Consider the following 18,866-nt stretch of genomic DNA (forward strand, 5'->3'; position numbering starts at 1 on the left):
TATTATAAGCAATTTTACACTTTTGAGCAAACACATTGTCAGAATGGCAGTTGGGACTATGAATCAGGAGCTTGCTAAAGGATGTAATACACTGAATAGCTGTTAATCAATATTGTTGAAGCTGGAGGGGTATCAATAACTTGGTTAAAAAGCTTTAATGGGTGCAAGTGGGTATAGTACATTCTTTTGATCATGGGTTCCACATGGAAATTTTAGGACTGGTTTAAATCCAAGGCCTAGGGCCCTATTAAAAAGGAACAGATTATGTTCCACAAAGGAACAAGGTGAGAGGAGCCTGGTGGGACTTAGATCAGCAAAGACATTAAGAGGCCAATGAAAAGAGTTCATCAGGAATGCTGAGGTCCTGTAGAGGTGTGTTGGATTCTTCATTGGTGATCAGAACCAGAGAGTGAATAGTGAAAGTCTTATCAATGCCTGGAACCAGCAGGAGAGGGAATGTGGTGGGTGATCTTCACCAATAACTTGTGTAACACTAGGCTATATAAATCATAAACCAAACATCTATTCAGTAAGCACAGAGAAGTTAATGTTTATTCTTCAAATTACAAAGATGGACATTGTGGGCACATCCCTCCCCACCACTAGTAGAGGGCAATGTCTATCAACAAAAACCCCACCATCCAGGTCATGCCATCTTTATGCAGTAGCTATTGGGCAGGAGGTACAGAAGCCCGAAGTGCCACCATGCCAAGTTCAAGGACAACTATTTCTCTTCAACCATTCAGTTCTTTAACCAACCAGCAAAACCTCAATCACTACACCAGGATTAATTTGTAAAATATTTAGTTTTGTTTTGTTCTAATTGTATTCTTTCTTATAAAATTCTTTTATGTGTGTTTAAGTTATGCCTGTGATGCTGCAGCAAGTGGATTTTTCATTGCATCTGTGCATACGTGTACTTTTTCCACATAGCAATAAACATAACTTTGACTTTGATGTCATGACATAGGATGTGGAAAATATTTACCAAGCTGATATCCAAATGAAAGATCATTATTGTTATGAAAGTAGATCAGAAGTGGAAAAAGTGAGCAGTTTCAAGTTTCTTGATGTCAAGATCTCTGAGGACCTAACCTGCTCCCAACATATTGATGCATCTATAAAGAAGGCAAAACTGTGACCATACTTCATTAGGAGTTTGAAGAGATTTGGTTTGTCAACAAATACACTCAAAGACTTCTATAGATGTACCGTGGAGAGCATTCTGATAGGCTGCATCACTGTTTGGTATTGGAGGGGGAGGGGTCTATTGCACAGGACCAAAAGAAGCTGCAGAGTCAGTTCCATCTTGGGTACTAGCCTACAAAGTACCCAGGACATCTTCAAGGAGCAGTGTCTCAGAAAGGCAGTGTCCATTATTAAGGACCCCCAGCACCCAGGGCATGCCCTTTTCTCACTGTTACCATCAGGTAGGAGGTATAGAAGCCTGAAGGCACACACTCAGCGATTCAGGAACAGCTTCTTTCCCTCTGCCATCTGATTCCTAAATGGACATTGAACACTTGGACACTACCTCACTTTTTTAAGATGTATTATTTCTGTTTTTGCATGATTTTTAATCTATTCAGTATACATATACTATTATTTATTTATTTATTTATTTATACTTATTTTTCCTTCTACATTATGTATTGCATTAAACTGCTGCTGCTAAGTTAACAAATTTCATGACACATTCCAGTGATGGTAAACCTGATTCTAATTCTGATAGATGCAATGGAATTCTGTTCACCAATAATAAGGTTTGCAATAAAATCTAATAGAAGCATTCAAGATTCTGAGATGCTCTGATAAAGCCACTCAAAAAAAGCTACTTCCACTGATCAATCAGCTTGTAATCAGAGGATATAAGTGCAAGATTATCAGCAAAATGATGTAGACAGAGGAAATTTTATTTGCCTTTGAATAAATATTCGTCTAGACGTGAAATCTAGTCAACAAAGAAATACTTTTTAAAGGAAAGAGTAAAAATCTGTCAGAACATTAAAAAAAATAATTTTATATGGAATTATGTAACGTTTGAACATGACCGGATCAAAAGCATAAGATGACATGGTGTATTAAGGAATAAAAACACAAAATGCTGGCAGAACTCAGCAGGCCAGACAGCATCTATGGGAGGAGGTAGTGACAACATTTCGGGCCGAAACCCTTCATCAGGAGACTGACAGCATTCTGAGTTCTGCCAGCATTTTGTGTTTTTATTTATTTCCAGCATCTGCAGATTCACTGGTATTGCATGGCGTAGTAAGGAAGTTGAATTTAGATCACTAATGAAATGGCAGCGCCACCTGCTGTTGTAATGTGATAAATAACCCAGCACAAGAGCTGGGAACATTTCTCAAAAGGTCCTATTCCAACTATATGTATGTTGTTAACTAGTCAAAACACATTTACTGATTGCTATTTAAAGTCTCATTAAGTGTGGCAATCTGCAGGATATCCAAATAACAAGTGCCAGTTATGCTGTGCTATTGAATATAAAGTCATATTTTCAGCTTCTTCCCTTAGCTGAAGCATGTGATACAGGAAGTACAATTCAGACATTATAATCCAATTTTGATATACATGCAAAGTGCATTTTCTTTCCAGTATTCAATATTGAGCTGTGGAAATTTCAGAGTTCCATCCTGCTGAAACTATGCCCATTTTGTACTGTGTCAAATAACTAAGTGGTAGCTAATTTGAAGAGCACATAAAATTGAATCTGCAATTCTTCAGCCATTGGTTCATTAGAGTCATAAGACATGCAGCGCAGAAACAGGCCTACCAAGTCCATACCAACCTTTTCACTCATCTATATTAATCTCTTTTGCATACATTGGATCCATATTGCTCCATGCTTTGCCTATTCAAGTGCTTGGCTAAATGTTTCTTAAGCGTCTCTTAAATGTCTCTTAAAATCTACCACCTCCTTTGGCAGTACATTTTAGATATCAACCGCACTCTCTGTTAAAATATAACTTCCCCCTCAGATTCTCTTTTAAACTCCTTGGCACCTCAAACATATGTCCTCTTAGTTTTAAGTACCTTTACCTTGTGAAAAAGATTCCGACTACCCTCTCTATGCCTGCTATAACTTTATATTCATCTGTCAGGTCACCACTCAGCCTCATTTGCTCCAGGAAAAACAAGCCCAGCCTGTCCAATCTCTCCCAATCTCCACTGCACTCTCTCCATGCTGCAGAATTGCTACTAAATACGCACATGAATGTTTTATGCCTATTTTAATAAAGACTAAAGAATAAGATTACTTACTAAGAAGCAGAAAATTTCCAGCATGATCAAAGGTAGAATGTATCATTGGACTTTGCTTATTGCCAGGTTGTTTCGACAGAGAATAGGCATCCAGTAGTCAGACTGAATGGAACCTTGGTAAGTAGCAAAGCTAGGACTTGCAAACAAGCCCTGAGGAACTAGTAACAAGGCTGACTGTTGCAGTGATAAGAAACAAGGCCTGGGGGGCTGATAAGATTTTGTCTATGTTAGAACCAAAAAACATCCAAATATGGTATTATGTCACTGCAGACAAGCATCAGCTTATTCTGCAAAAATTTTAGGAGAACCACTTAAGGCATTAGAATAACTCTTCTATGTGAGAAAAACTGTATTCTCTCAAAAAAAGATCAATCCCACCATACTCAGCTGAACTCATTAGAAGGATTTTACAAGAAATCCTACTTCACCTTTGGTAAAACTATTGCCTTTGTTTCTCAAGTAAAGTTGCAATGAAAGCTACATTATCTAACTTGATTTTTTATATAATTTGTAATATCCATCACAGTCTCATTATAATTCCTCATTTGCACAGTGCACTGAACTGTAAATATCTTTGCAGCAACAGAATGGGGTTTTTAAAAATATTTAATAGCCAGGATTCTTCTGGTATATGCCAGAATTTCAGGACTGAACCTCTGGCATTTACTGGTCTTAGTGTTGTTAAGTTTTGAATCCTTTACAAATGCACAAATCCTGATCTTGTTGGCTGGGCTCTGCTGACGTGTTCCCAGCTGACAGACAGACAGACATACTTTATTGATCCCGAGGGAAATTGGGTTTCATTACAGTCGCATCAACCAAGAATAGTGTAGAAATATAGCAATATAAAACCATAAATAATTAAATAATAATAAGTTAATCAAGCCAAATGGAAATAAGTCCAGGACCAGCCTATTGGCTCAAGGTGTCTGACACTCCGAGGGAGGAGTTGTGAAGTTTGATGGCCACAGGCAGGAATGACTTCCTATGATGCTCAGTGTTGCATCTCGGTGGAATGAGTCTCTGGCTGAATGTACTCCTGTGCCTAACCAGTACATTATGGAGTGGATGGGAGTCATTGTCCAAAATGGCATGCAACTTGGACAGCATCCTCTTTTCAGACACTACCATCAGAGAGTCCAGTTCCACCCCAACAACATCACTGGCCTTACGAATGAGTTTGTTGAATCTGTTGGTGTCTGCTACCCTCAGCCTGCTGCCCCAGAACACAACAGCAAACATGATAGCACTGGCCACCACAGCTGTGTGCTGTTACTGGACTCTCCATAAACATTGCCATTGAAGCAAGAGCTTTCTGGTATTCCCAAGCTTGAAAGCATGGTAATCTACTCCCAGGTCAGACCATCACCAGAATGATGACCATATGGTTACCAGAAAAGATGTGAGAGGATTTTTTAGATCATGTTTTTTAATGTTTTTCTTTAATTGTTAGAAGGATTTTGAAGTATTTTTGGCTAATTTGTTATCTGAAAAAAAATTTAATAGTATAAAATCCTTTACCGGATTATTTCATTTTCAGTCATTTCTGTCACTCGATTTACAATGTCCACCACAGATTTACCATGAAAAATCATATGAACCTAAATGGAAATTCTAGACAATAATGTCCTATTTGCAGCTCTAACAGCCTTTGACTTAGAAAACATTCAAAAACATCCTATCAGCATACAATGCACTAATATACTCAGTGTTTTGAAATTTGAATAAATAATTATTTCCAGCATAATTAATCTCTGATGTGCAATCAAAATGTGGAGTTTCCATAGTCTAATATTTGATAAAAATGTTGAATAAAATAAATGTTTCAGCTGATTACCTTAAACCACAACTTCTAAACATCCCACCATGAATCAGAATGAAGTAACCACATGTCTGGCACTTTAATGCTGCACAAAGTACTTCATATTTTGATCCCAACACCACTCTCTTTCACCTCTCATTCTATGTCTAGACCCCTACACCCTATTTATCTCTAACTTCTGTTGAAGGTTCCTGTCTGAGTCTCAAGCTCCACAGACACTTATAGAAGAAGGCCAATTAAGAAGGCTGTGAGCAAGATTAGAGAAGAAACAGGGGATCTTACTGACCAGGATGGATTAAAATTCTCTCTGTTTGTGTAATGTATTTGATATTGTTTACTGATATTTGTTTACTGATGACTGTGACTTTACAGCTGTTACCCTCATTAACCATAAACACCAGGTGATTACAGATTTTTGAATTACAGCAATTATCCATGGAGGTTTGCAGAATGAATCTGGAGAAACCCTTGGAATAAAAAAAACAATGCTGAGATGAATCCCTGCCTTCTTAGTCTGTTCTGTTCCTCCGAGTTATACTGAGAATCTAGACACTACAATATGTGACAGTGCACAGGTTGCTGACAATACAAACATAAAACTTAAACAAAAAAAATTAGAACTCAACTTACCAATAGTAATACCAGTTTCATATCGTTTAATAATGTCAAAGGAGTTACGTATGTTTCCTTCAGTGATGCGGAACATAATCTCTAACTGGACGTTGGAGTAAACTGGAGCCGATGCTCGGAGAAATATGATCTCTGTGAAGAGGAAGCACCAATGTCAATGATCCTGCAAATATTAGCACTAATTAGACATTGTCACAACTTCTCTACTTGTATGACTATTAAAATAAAAATGCACAAATCCTGTGGGAATAATAAATACCCCAAATGGCAGTATTTGGGGCATTTGCATTGCATCATCAACCACTGGGAGAAAACTCAACCTAAAATTATTGTGATCTAAATTTATGGGTCTGAAAACTCAAGTAATGCCCAATGCTTTGATAAAATAAGTTTTAACATATTTTTATATATTGACATTTCCTTTGTTAGGGACTGCTTCTTTTTATTCTGTATATCAATGATTTCGGATTTCTCCCTCTCCTCCTACTTTCAAATCTCTTACTATCTTTTCTTTCAGCTAGTCTTGACAAAGGATCTCAGCCTGAAACGTCGACTGTGCTTCTTCCTATAGATGCTGCCTGGCCTGCTGCGTTCCACCAGCATTTTGTGTGTGTGTTGCTTGAATTTCCAGCATCTGCAGATTTCCTTGTGTTAGATGATGGAATAGATGGCTTTGTTGCCAAGTTTGTAGATAACACAAAGATTGGTGGAGGGACAGGTGGTATTGAGGAAACGAGTAGGCTGCAGAAGAACTTGGACAGATTAGGAAAATGGGCAAGAAAGTGGCAAATGAAATACAATGTTGGAAAATACATGGTCATGCACTTTGGTAGAAGAAATAAATGTGCTGACAATTTTCTAAACAGGGAGAAAATCCAAAAATCTGAGATGTAAAGGAACTTGGGAGTCCTTGTGCAGAACACCCTAAAGGTTAACTTGACAGTTGAGTTGGAGGTGAGGAAGGCAAATGCAATGTTAAAGTTCATTTCAAGATGTCAAGAATAAAAGAGCAGGGATGCTGAGGCTTTATAAGGCACTGGTAAGGCATCACCTTGATTATTATGAACAGTTTCGGGCTCTTTACTTAAGAAAAGATGTGCTGGTAATGGACAGGGTTCACAGGAGGTTCACAAGACTGATTTTGGGAATGAAAGGATTATTACATGAGGAGCTTATGAGGGCTCTGGGCCTGTACTCACTGGAATTTAGAAGGAGGAGTGGGGAATCTCTTTGACACCTTTTGGATGTTGAAAGGCATAGACAGAGTAGATGTGGTAAGGATGCATCCCATGCAGAGGAGTCTAAGACAAGAGGGCATGGCCTCAGGATATAGGGGCATCCATTTAAACACATATGTGAAGAATTCCTTTAGCCAGAGGGTGGTAAATTTGTGAAATTTATTACCACAGGCAGCTATGGAGACCAGGTCATTGGGTGTATTTAAGGTGGATATTGATAAGTTCTAGATTGGCCATGGCATCAAAGGTTTCAAGGAGAAGGCCAGGCAGTGGGGCTGAGGATCAGCCATGATCGAATGGCAGAGCAGATTCGATGGGCCAAATGGCTAATTCTGCTCCTATGTCTTATAGTCTTATGGAAACTTTATTGTTCTATTCTGGATAAATGCTTTCAAGACTTACACTATATAATGGAGTACAGTTTAGAGTTGGCATGTCTGCAAGAAGGTTTTGTCAAGCTCAAGGTTACAGCCACTGTAAATACGCAAGCTCTTTGCTACACTGTAGTTGGTTGTGTCCTTGCAGCAAATGGCAGAAGCTAGTAACTTTACTTGCCCTGATCCAGACCCAAAAATGTTGGGAAACCACAGTAAAAATTACTGTGGATTTACCAAGTTACACAGAATTAGTTAGTCAGATCACGTTGGGCTTGCCTGTGAAATATCATCACTCTTGAAGTTCTCCTTCCATGCAGTACTGTTAAAAGCATGACCTTACATAACTGGTAGATTGCTGGACAAATTAACAATTGAATTAATGTACACATGTCATTGTATGATTCAGCCACCATTGTGAGCCATGCTTCCACCAATCCTGTGAGGTTTGTTACTTCATTCTGCAGATGCCAGAACACCAGTGAAATTAGGAGTGCTCTCAACATCTCAGTCTGTTTGGCATTCTTCCATGCCTCCTCATTCTTTTCCCAAAAATGTAATTTTGAAAGAATCCTGGTGGCATGAAAGGAAGGTGGGAGTTTAACAGCATAAGACATAAGACATAGGAGCAGAATTAGGCCATTTGGCCAGTCGATTCTACTCTGCCATTCCATCATGGCTGATTTATTATCCTTCTCAGCCCCACTCTTCTGCCTTCTATCTATAACTTTTGATGCCTCGACTGATCAAAAACCTATCAAACTCCACTTCAAATATACCAAATGACTTGGCCTCCACAGTTGTTTGTGGCAATGAACTCCACAGATTCACTACCTTCTGGTTAAAGATAATCCTCCTCATCTCTGTTCTAAATGGACACTCCTCTATTCTGAAGCTGTGCCCTCTGGTTCTAGACTCCACCATTATAGAAAAAATCTTCTCCACATCCGCTCAATCTAAGCCAGCCTTTCTCAACCTTTTTGCCCTGGAGGAACGTTAAAAATAATTTTCAGGTCTCAGGGAACCCCTGTGTACAAATTATTTTATCTACAGCTCATAGTACATTAGCGTGATTAGTAAGTTGTAGATATAATAATTAAAAATAATTGTCAATGCTCGAGAATGAATTTTTGGCCAACCTTTCTGAAAAAAAAAACAGGTAGTTAAGCTTCACTTACGTTTCTTGAAATTAATATCTTTCTTTCTCTTTCATAAATTTTTAAAACTCGTAAGGCAAACATAACAAATTTCTGTTAAATAACTGGATTAACCCAAAATGGATTTAATTTTTCTAAACATGAGCTTGGTAGATTTAATTTAAATAAAGATTGTAAATTGATTTTACAAGGTTGGAAAAGGTTATAAATTAATTTAATGCTATTTACAACATGAAAATTTATTTGCAATGTTGAAGTAATGTGTTGTGACGTCAGGATTACAAGAGAAACAAAACTTCTCATGGAGCCGATCATTGATGGTGCATCATCAGTACAAATGCCAACACAGTTCCTCCAAGTTAGACCTTTAGTTTCCAAACATGAAGACTAAATATTAAGTACATCTTGGTTTTTGTTAGTTTTGGGCAGCTGTTTGCAACAGAAAAAGTTTTCTTGAATTTCACCATCATTCACAAATCTTACAAATGGTGCAACATGACACTAATTGGTGAAATCTGTTGACTCATCAACTTGGCCAGAGAAGATGTTGTTTTTTTAGTTTATCACACAAGACCTTCAGCATCAAGTGACATCCCATCAATATGTCAACTATTATACTGTTTGAGAGTGAAACCATTTCAATTTCTTGTATTGCATCTTATCCTAGCATTTTACCTGCTATAATTTTACACGTTGGCATAATTAGGCTCTCACCAACTGTGTGACTTTTTGTGTAATAAGTTCTGCTACTAAATAACTTCCTTATTGAACTCCTTTTACTGATTGTGACTTTATTAACAAAAGCTTTATTCTGTTTCTTTTGAGATTTCAATAGCTGTTTAAAATAATCAGCACTTTTACATGTTATATAACTTTAATTTGTAGTTAAGTGTCTTTTCAGCCTGCAGTTAAATCACAGTGCATAAAAATTCCTTCTTTAGAATGAAAATTTCCCTCCAATTTTCTACTACATTGGTAGAGTTACCTCTTTCAGAATCCTGGGGTGTAGTCAATCTTGTCCAGGGGACTTATATACCTTCAGATCTTTCAGCTTCCCATGGGTCTTCACCTTGATAATAGCAACTATACTCACTTCTACCCCTGACACTCTTGAATTTCTGGCATATTGCTAATGTCTTCCACAGTGAAGACTAATGCAAAAAACTTATTAAATTCATTCGCCATTTCTTTGTCCCCCATTACTATCTCTCCAGTGTCACTTACCAGTGGTCCAACATGCACTCTTGCCTTTCTTTTATTCTTTCTCTGTCTGAAAAAACTTTTTATCTTCCCTTTTATATTATTGGCTAGCTTAACTTCATATTTCATCTTTTTTCTCCTTATGGCCTTTTTAGTTGCCTTCTGTTGGTTTTTAAAACCTTCCTATTCTGCTAACTTCCCACTAATTTTTGCTATATTGTATGTGCTTTCTTTGGATTTTATGCTGTTTTTGACTTCCTTTGTCAGCCACAGTTGCCTCATCCTCCCTTTAGAAATCTTCTTCATCTTTGGGATTGTCTATCCAGTGCTTTCTGAATTGATCCCAGAAACTCCAGCCATTGCTGTTCTGCCAACATCCCTGTTTGTGTCCTCTTTCAATCCTCTTTTGTGTTTGTGTCCTCTTTTGGCTAGCTCTTCTCTCAATCCTCTGTAATTCCCTTTACTTCACTGTAATACTGATACATCTGGCATTAGCTTCTCTCTCTCAAACTGCAGGGTGAATTCTATAATATTGCAAACAGTACCTCCTTCGTGGTTCCTTTATCTTAAACTCCCTGTTTGGGGGAGGACCAAAGAGCAAGAAGAGAAGAGAGATAAACTATGAAATACAGACATTGCAAACTTCAGTTTTAGCTGAAAACAAGTTCATAAGTAATTTACAGGTTCTCTAGCAGTTATCTGAAACTGTTTAAGACTCAGAATTCCCAGCTGCTGATTATCTAGTAGATATTTTTGTCTCTTCTGTCTACTGCTGAGGGTTAGCATAGAGGTGTGACAAAAATTGGTACAGGTGAGACCTCAGGTTGAGTAATAATATGTAAAAATAGAGTGTTGAAGCAGTACTGCAAAATCCTGAATTTCCTTTTTACATTCCACTATCTTTCACTAATTTGATGTGTTTTATCCTAACAGGTACACTAGAGAAAATGCTCAGGAAAACTTATCATTTTATTTTCTTTCTGTTCTATATAACAACTCCTTCTTTGTAGAGAGCAAAGAATTAAACTTCCTGTGCAGCAGTAAAAATCTATGCAACAATGTTACCAGACTGCAATTTTTCCTTCAATGTTCTATCTGTGTATCATGATATATTTGTCACAGTTGATAGGTGTAAGGGAAAATTCAAGAATAATTTCCCCGAGGTTTTTCATTCCATTTGAGAAATATCTGTCTATTTCTTGAATTAATTTGGAGACACGAGAGACTGTAGTTGCTGGAATTCGGAGCTTAGCAAGTTGAGCAGCATCGGGGCTGACGCAGGGTCTTTCCACAGACCTGCTTGACCTGCTGAATTTCTTTAGCAGATTTTTAATGGCTTGAATTACTATTATATTCTTGAGGTTTTTCTTCCCCCTCTTATATAATGAAGAAACATTCTCTAGTTTATTTCTAGTAAACAGGTTAATTAACTCTTTATGCATTAGCTGCCTCATTGGCAGAGTTTAAACTAGCCAAAAGTAATTTAATTGAGATTCTCACCTACTGGTCCAGTGAACTCCCTGTAGGTTGGCAGAGAAACGACAGTATAGGAGACTGTGTTAACTGGGTCTAGTATGCAGGATGTATCACCTGGGTGGCAAGACTTTATACATCGAATTGTCTCTGTCCTATCCAAGCTTAACCTGTAAAATAAAAAAAGAAATTAGTGATGAAAGAAACTTAACCACAATTCACACTACATGGTTTTTGTAAAATTATTTTTACAGAACATATTTCATTGTAATTAATGTTATATAAACCACAGCAACATATACCTGTTAATGATTAAAATTAATTATGTGCACATATATATCAGAAAAAAAGTTCTGATAGAAAATCATGAAAAAATCATACATAGTATAAAGCTGCTTTTTTGGATTAAAGGAATTGAAGAATGACTAAAGTACTTTCAAATTTGGACTGGTCCAGTTATGTCTCACTAGGAAAACTTAACCTGGTGCTGTATTCCCAAATATGGAAAAATATTCCATTCCTAGCACCAATGTCCCCTACCCCCTACCAAAAAAAAGTGCTTTAATTCAACTATGTTGATTGGGCAAAGATTGAATATCCTCAGTGATTAAGAAGGCACAGCATGAACACTAAAATTTTGATCACCTTGATAGAGACAGAGTGTGGGGTTATAAACAGAAAACTCATTGGTGCAACACATTATTTCTGGTCAAAATTCTGGATTATGAAAAATATTGTTAGGCTGAATTGCACTTCACCTATCCTGATCAGGTTCACTATCAGAACTGTTCCGTACAAAACAGAAAGGAAATAAATTTGGGTGGAAGATGTGGGCAGAGACAGTCAAAACAAATTATATGTCCTATTAACTTGCACAAACTACGGGGAGAGTTTCAATAATCGTAAACAGTTGGCTAAGTGTAAGTTCTATTTCCAATGTGGATTCAGTAGGAAGGGTAGAGAAATGAAGCTCTCCTGTTACCTAAAATGCCCAATCTATCTTATTAGCAGGATAAAAAAAATACTTGTGCTATTTACACAAATCTCTGAAATTAATAATGCATTTTGTTAAGCAGCAAACAATCTGCTGGAGGAAATCTATTGGTCAAACAGCATCTAGAGAGGGAACTGTCAATGCTTTGGTTCAAAACCCTGCACCAACTGGTCCCCCTGGTGCCCCACTCCCAGCCCTCAGATGTTGCTCAACCCACTGATATCCTTCTGCAGATTGCTTGTTGCTCCAGATTCCAGCATCTGCAGTCTCTTGTGACTCCTTGCACTGTGATAATTTCATATATTCCTCTAAACTCATTCTTGTTGTCCAATGGGCTGTGCTGCTGTTGAAAGAAAAGTGTTTAAAAGAAAACAAAGTAAGGTGGTACAGTTAGATAACTAGATGAAAAGTAATTGGGATTGAGCTTTCTCTCCAATATTTCCTTCACCATGCATCCATTCAAAGAAAAAGGCTACGCATGACTGATAACAATAAACATAAATAGAGGATGGGTTACAGTTCAACAGAAGAAAAGGCTGTGGAAAATGGGAGAGGAGGAGACAAAATTAAGGATGATAAAAGCAGACCATTGGAAATCAGAGACGGCTTTACTTTCTCATGTGGAACATAAAGGTAGCCATATCAAGAAATTTTAATTTGACTTGAATGATATTGAAAAATAGACACGAATTATCAGTTACTTTTTCCAATACAGGAAGTTTTTCTTCCATTAGAATCTAACAAATAACAGCATGTAAAGAGGATTCAGTATTTATCATTTTGTAGGACTGGATGAGATAAAATTAATCCTTACTGAGCAAGTTACAAACTCCTTCAGAGGCTCCTTGGAAAAATCTTCAGTACAGCAGTCATACTGTAATCCAGTCTCCACTTATCCAGAAACATTCATACAGATGGAAGCAGTTCACTCGAATTGCTTCTGCAGACTTGAAGCCTGTACTAGATCTAACAGGCACTTCTTCATGAATAAGTAGTTCAACATCCAGATTTGGTTCATTTCTAGCAGAGGCCACTTGATTTGCATAAATGCTTTTAGATCAACAGATTTTGTCCCAAATTTCAAACCCTTCTTGGTTTCACAAACTCGTGTGTGGTTCCTATGTCCCAGTTGTATGAGCTTGATTGACTCATTTTGCTGAACTTGTGTTCTTTCTATTTAGTTTGTGGTGATATTATTGATTCAACATACAAAACCACATTAATGTCCTTAATGTCAAACTTGCACAGAGAATATAAACATATATAACATAAAGGTAAACCAATGGATTTTGTTTTAATTTTTGGAATTGCAGGGTGAATACTCAATGGTAATTTTGACAATGCATTTCACATAATTTATTGCAGACATTCACAGAAAACTAGACAGAGTGAGAATTTTGTTTAAAAAAGGAGAGTAGGTTAACAGGAGTATTCAAAAGTATACAGAATCACCAACAAAATACAAGTACTGGAAAATCACATTTACAGTATTATTTATTACTTGTCAACAAAGGATTGCAAATCAGTCATAGGTGCCAAGAGAACATCCAAAATGGATTGCCTATTACTCCATTGTGATGTGTTCAGATGTTGGAGCCAGTTTTTCTAAAGGAATATACATCCATTGATAGTGTAATTTATAACCTATGTGCTTCCAAGTCTGAGGGTTAGATTGTGCTAGGCCAGAAAATATGAACCAGGTATGCTACCCAAAATCAGACTGTAATCTGCTGCACTCTACTGTCAAAACTGTCAGTGATATCACCTGCTAATAAAGGTCCAATATTCACCATAATTCACAATTAAAAGTGAAATATTTAAAAACTAAGAATTAATCTTTCCAATGAAATTAAAAGACTAAAAATATTAAAATAATTTGAAACATTAAAAGAAAAATAAAATCAGCCTTCTGTCTCAATCTGCAATACAAGCAGCCAATCTGAAATCAATGGGTTCTCCAATGTACTTGCAAGATTTGACTTGGCACAGGATCTAAGTGGTGATACCCAGGTCTGTGGGCTCAAATAGGACTTGTGGAGCCTGTGTGCAAATCTGGGACTCACTCCCTTTTGAACAACCTGCTCCAGTAGTTCCTTTTGGAACTAGCCACCATATCCAGCAATATTTGGCCTAATAACTTCATAAGTATTTAGCTGGTTCCAAACTTTTCCAGATTGGGACTACCTCTCCATATGAAGTCCAAAATAATTCAGCATGACTTTGTGTAGGGCAACACTTGCACTTTATGGAAAATTCACAAACAACATAAAGGTGACCCACATTGTTCTTTCAATGTCAAAATTAGCCTGGAGTAATTTCTAGCCCAACTCCTGATTTCCTACTTTACAAACAGAGAAAAAAGAGATGACTCAAACCTTTGATTTTGGCATCAATGCATTATTTCTTCCGTGCAACATATACCATTCTTGGAAATTTTCTTTATCCCTTAGTAACTGAAACCAGATGTCGTACAAAATGTAGAGTCCAACCATAGGTTTGAGTAATGAGACAATGATTTTTTCTGATTTATACTCTGGCTTTGACTAGATTGGCCAACATTCTGTAGGCTTTGTAGATTTGCCAGTGAAGAACAGTAACTGAGATAGTCAGTCAATTGACACCCTAGTCTTTTTTCGGCTTCATTCGTGTTTCATATCCCTTGTGTAATGCTTTATAATCCTCTGCCATGTTCTGCCAACTTGTATAACCTGTCTGTCCCATTCTGTAATTTATTGCCTATCCTAGTTTATGTACTATCCTATTTCACCAGTTTACATCAATTTTAATTTAATTAAGCTTATGTTAACACATGTTTGTAATGCTATGAAAAAAGCTAATTTTTATGGCATTCATGTCCTGTGTATGCCTATCACAATAAACTAGAACTTAGTCCTTTCTGAAACATAGCCATTCACAAATGGGACATGGTGATGGTTGCAACCCCAAATTCTAATACAGCTTATTGGTATTCCTCTTACATCCCTTATATTCCATACTGACCTTTGGTATCGGAGGTCTGCAAACTTAATTGTGAGGTGAAGTGGTTTATTATTGTCATATGTGCTGAGATACATACACACCTGTATGTGTGTGTATATGTATGTACAGTACTGTGCAAAAGTCTTAGGCACATATAAATAGCTAGGGTGCCTAAGACTTTTGCACAGTACTGTAGTGATTTTATGTATTGCACTGTACTGATGTGGCAAGAAAAAAACAAATTTCATGACGTGTGAGTAATGATAATCCAGATTCTGTTATAGGTCTTTATTGTGGACAGAGAGTGGGAAGGGGGCGGGGAGAGAGGAATCATGGTTGGGAAAAGAAGAAGGGAGAGGCAAGGGAGCAGGAAGCACCAGAGAGATATTATGTAATGATTAATAAACCAATTGTTTGGAATCAAGTGACCTTGCCTGGTGTCTCAGGGCTGGGTGTGTCTGCATCCATGCCACCCACCCCTCCTCTCTCTCCTCTGTCACCTGTCCCAAACCCCACCTGCAGCAGTCCACCCTCACCATTCCTAACATGCTTTGCTCCTGCCAGATTTACAAATTCATTCTACGCTCTATCTTGACAATAAAAATTGGTGGGGGTCAAAAGGGACATGCCAAATTTCTTCCTCCCCACCTCCAAAGAAATAAAGATGCTGGTAAGCTTTCTTTCCATTTTAAGATTTTGACTATCTTTTCAATGCTACAAGCCTGCATACCTCCAAGATCTCTGAAATAATATTCCATCCAAAATAAACATCTTGCACATCCTTAATTTCTGTTACTTCATCATTAACAGTCATGCCTACAACTGCCAAAGTCTATGATTTGGAACTTAATCCCTAAGCCTCTTGTCCTCACTACCATTTTTATTTACTTTCTTAAAGCTTACCTCTTTAGGTCACAATCTATGTGATTTCATTCTGTTTAATAGCATTCCTATGAGATGCCTTGGGATATTTCAATAAATATTAAAGATAGTCTGTAAATACAAAATTTTGCTGCTGCATGTGGAAAGTCAGAATACAGAGTAATGTACCTGTGGAACAACATTGCATAAGGGAACTACGAGATTCCCAATGTATTGTGATGCAAAAATGCAAGTTCAAAAAAAGCCTAGGTCCAGGAATAAAGAAAAGCATTTTATTTAATAATCTGTGATATAAAAAGTAAATGAATGATACAGTAACATAAAGGCAATGTACTAAACAAAATTTGAATTGGAATGAACCTGTGAAAAAGACTCTGTGCTTCAGTTTTAGATTCAAGTGGAGCCATCAGCATGAATGGACCTGAAGCCGTGTGGATTTTTGCCAACTACATTGCAAAAATGTTGACACCTGTAAGTTGTAAATGAGGGTGCTAGACAGTCATTATCAGTAGACTACTTAGCCAGCTACTTTGATGAACTTTGTCCAGTCTTGTTCCATATTGACATCTTATTAGTTAAAAATAAAGTAATTGTACAACTGTTAATATTGGAAAGTAGTTTCCAGTGTTTGATACAATTGAAAACTGAGTATAATAAGAAAAACAGGCATTTGTAAAGCTAATATGGCTCAAACATTTCACAATTTTGTAGAAATATTGTTCAAAATGGTATCAATCTAACCATTGAAACCTACCTAGTAAAGCTTACTTTGCACAATTAAAGAAGGCTCAGATTGCTCTCAGATATCCTATAAGCACTATCAACTCCTTATTATTTCAGAAATTCAAGTACATGATTGGTGAGTCAATTAGAATACTTATAAAATATCAATTGACTAATTTGAAACTACTAGTTAGAATAGAGAACTTTTTGACAAGTCACAGCTTTACGTCATTGTCCAGGATCTTCTCTTGCCAGCTAACCATCGGTTAGTTTGTAACTGGTCATATAAGTAGCGTCATTGTAACTAGAAAAGAGATATAAAGAAATGCAAGAACAAATACTTGCAAAAAAGTACTTTTAAAATTTGATATATGGTAACCAAGTTTAGAATGCCATAGAACACTTGACAATAATCAATCCTTGCAAACAAAGCCCAGAGGGGATGAATCTGCAGTTCATTCATTTGTCCATCTCTAAAAATGGAAGAGCTACATAAATATTTGTGGCAGGAATTAAATTTGTGATTTTTCCTGTACTTCTAAGGCTTTTCCTTCAACTGGTGTTACAATAGATGAGCAGGAGAATCCCTCCATCAAGGTCCTCTAGATATCTTTAAGTAATATAAGGATATACTAACATATTGAATAGAATTTTCATTTTGCTATATTAATGCACAGGTAAATGCATTAGAAAAATAAGAAGGAACTAAACTTATTTTGATATCATAATAACTAGTGTGAAGAAATTATCTATTATCAAAGATCCAGTATATGTTTTCCTTCAAATGTAAAAGAAACTTTTAAACAGAAGAATAAAAATTGACTTTTATATTTACAGTTTGATTTGATGTATGAAAAAGTCTTGAAGACAACAGTTCACTCCATTAAGATTCGGAAGTTCATAATTCACACTGATGATAGAACAGTTGGGTCACTAAATTGAATAATGTGCATATCCTGCTTCTTTTAAATTTGACATGCTTCATTTTTTGCAAACAGATAGAAGTCAAGCAGTGGGATTTATTATTAAGCCACTAAGTATGCACAGTAAATGTCAGAGTATGGTTAGTTTGGCTAAAGGATAATATAAAATACAAGTATACTTGGTAGTTGTGCAGTAGAAGTAAAGCAAAACTGCAGACCCTGTGAACTGGGCCACTTGATTGTGCCTAGTCAACTGCAGAGGGCCTGTATTTTTATTTTGTCAGTCAACAATATATTGGGTTAATTGAAGAAACAATATTAATCAATACTCTGACTAGTCACTAGTCATCAAACCTCAGCAGTAACAACAATGTAGATTTTTGCTACAAAAATATTGGTGACTCCATGACGCGAGAGCTTCATCTCAACGGTGAGAAGAAAATCCCTGGGTTCTGTGATTTGCCGTTGTACAAACACAATTCCATTGTGGTTATTCAGTTCCTGCGCATTAAAATAGTTGTCCTCGTTGCCATGGGTGATGGAAAGGAGAATGTTATCTCCAGGAACAGCATGAGAGGGCCCAAATCGGAAGACATTGGTGGGCACTTGGATGTTGGTGGGGAAAGTGAGGTAATAGTAGGTTATTCTTAAAGGCAGGCTTTGGCACTCCTTATTCTCATTGCAAGGCAAGCGCTCACAGCGACTGGAAGAAAGTGAGAGAGGAAAGAGGGGTGTTAATGAACATAAGCAAAGCCAGCAAATCAGTGCAGCAGAAAATAAAAGAATTACCTTCACAGTGGGAATGGATTTCTCCCACTATCCATTGTAAACTCAACCGAAGTTCTCCCACTGATCCATGTAACTTGCAAAGAGCCAAAGAAAGCCCCAAAATATGATAGACAAGCAAGAGAATGTCCACAAAAAAATCATTCAGATTCTTAGAGTTAAATTACTTAGATCTTGATCTTTAGCAAGTGGTGGCAGTGGTGAACCTTCTCAGGAGTTCTCTCACATCCCCACCTTAACAATAGAGCAGCCTCACTTTCCCCACCACAAAACCCTGAACAATGGTGTGAAATCTCCATCATCCATGCTGCAGACCTTCCACCACGATTGATGCAAGTGAAGAGGAAAACATTTGCAGAGAATCATCTCCAGCCCCCATTCCCATTCAGATGCCGTTTAAGATCAT

At 37.1% G+C, this 18,866-nt stretch overlaps 1 protein-coding gene across 2 annotated transcripts in view; it reads right to left on the minus strand.

Annotated features, from left to right (window-relative positions):
- Positions 1 to 18,866, minus strand: part of fbln1 (fibulin 1) — a 117,725-nt gene that overhangs the window by 13,649 nt on the left and 85,210 nt on the right. Inside the window, exons 16-17 of one of the 2 annotated variants that reach the window (XM_073059233.1) lie at positions 11,201 to 11,343; positions 5,732 to 5,863 (exon numbers count right to left, since the gene is read on the minus strand). In XM_073059233.1, coding sequence (XP_072915334.1) covers positions 5,732 to 5,863; positions 11,201 to 11,343 — 275 coding nt within the window. Of the gene's footprint in view, positions 1 to 5,731; positions 5,864 to 11,200; positions 11,344 to 16,278; positions 18,378 to 18,866 lie in introns of those variants that run through there. The other variant, XM_073059234.1, reaches the window with a different exon arrangement.

This window comes from Hemitrygon akajei, chromosome 10 (assembly GCF_048418815.1).
Source record: "Hemitrygon akajei chromosome 10, sHemAka1.3, whole genome shotgun sequence".
Lineage (NCBI taxonomy): Eukaryota > Metazoa > Chordata > Chondrichthyes > Myliobatiformes > Dasyatidae > Hemitrygon > Hemitrygon akajei.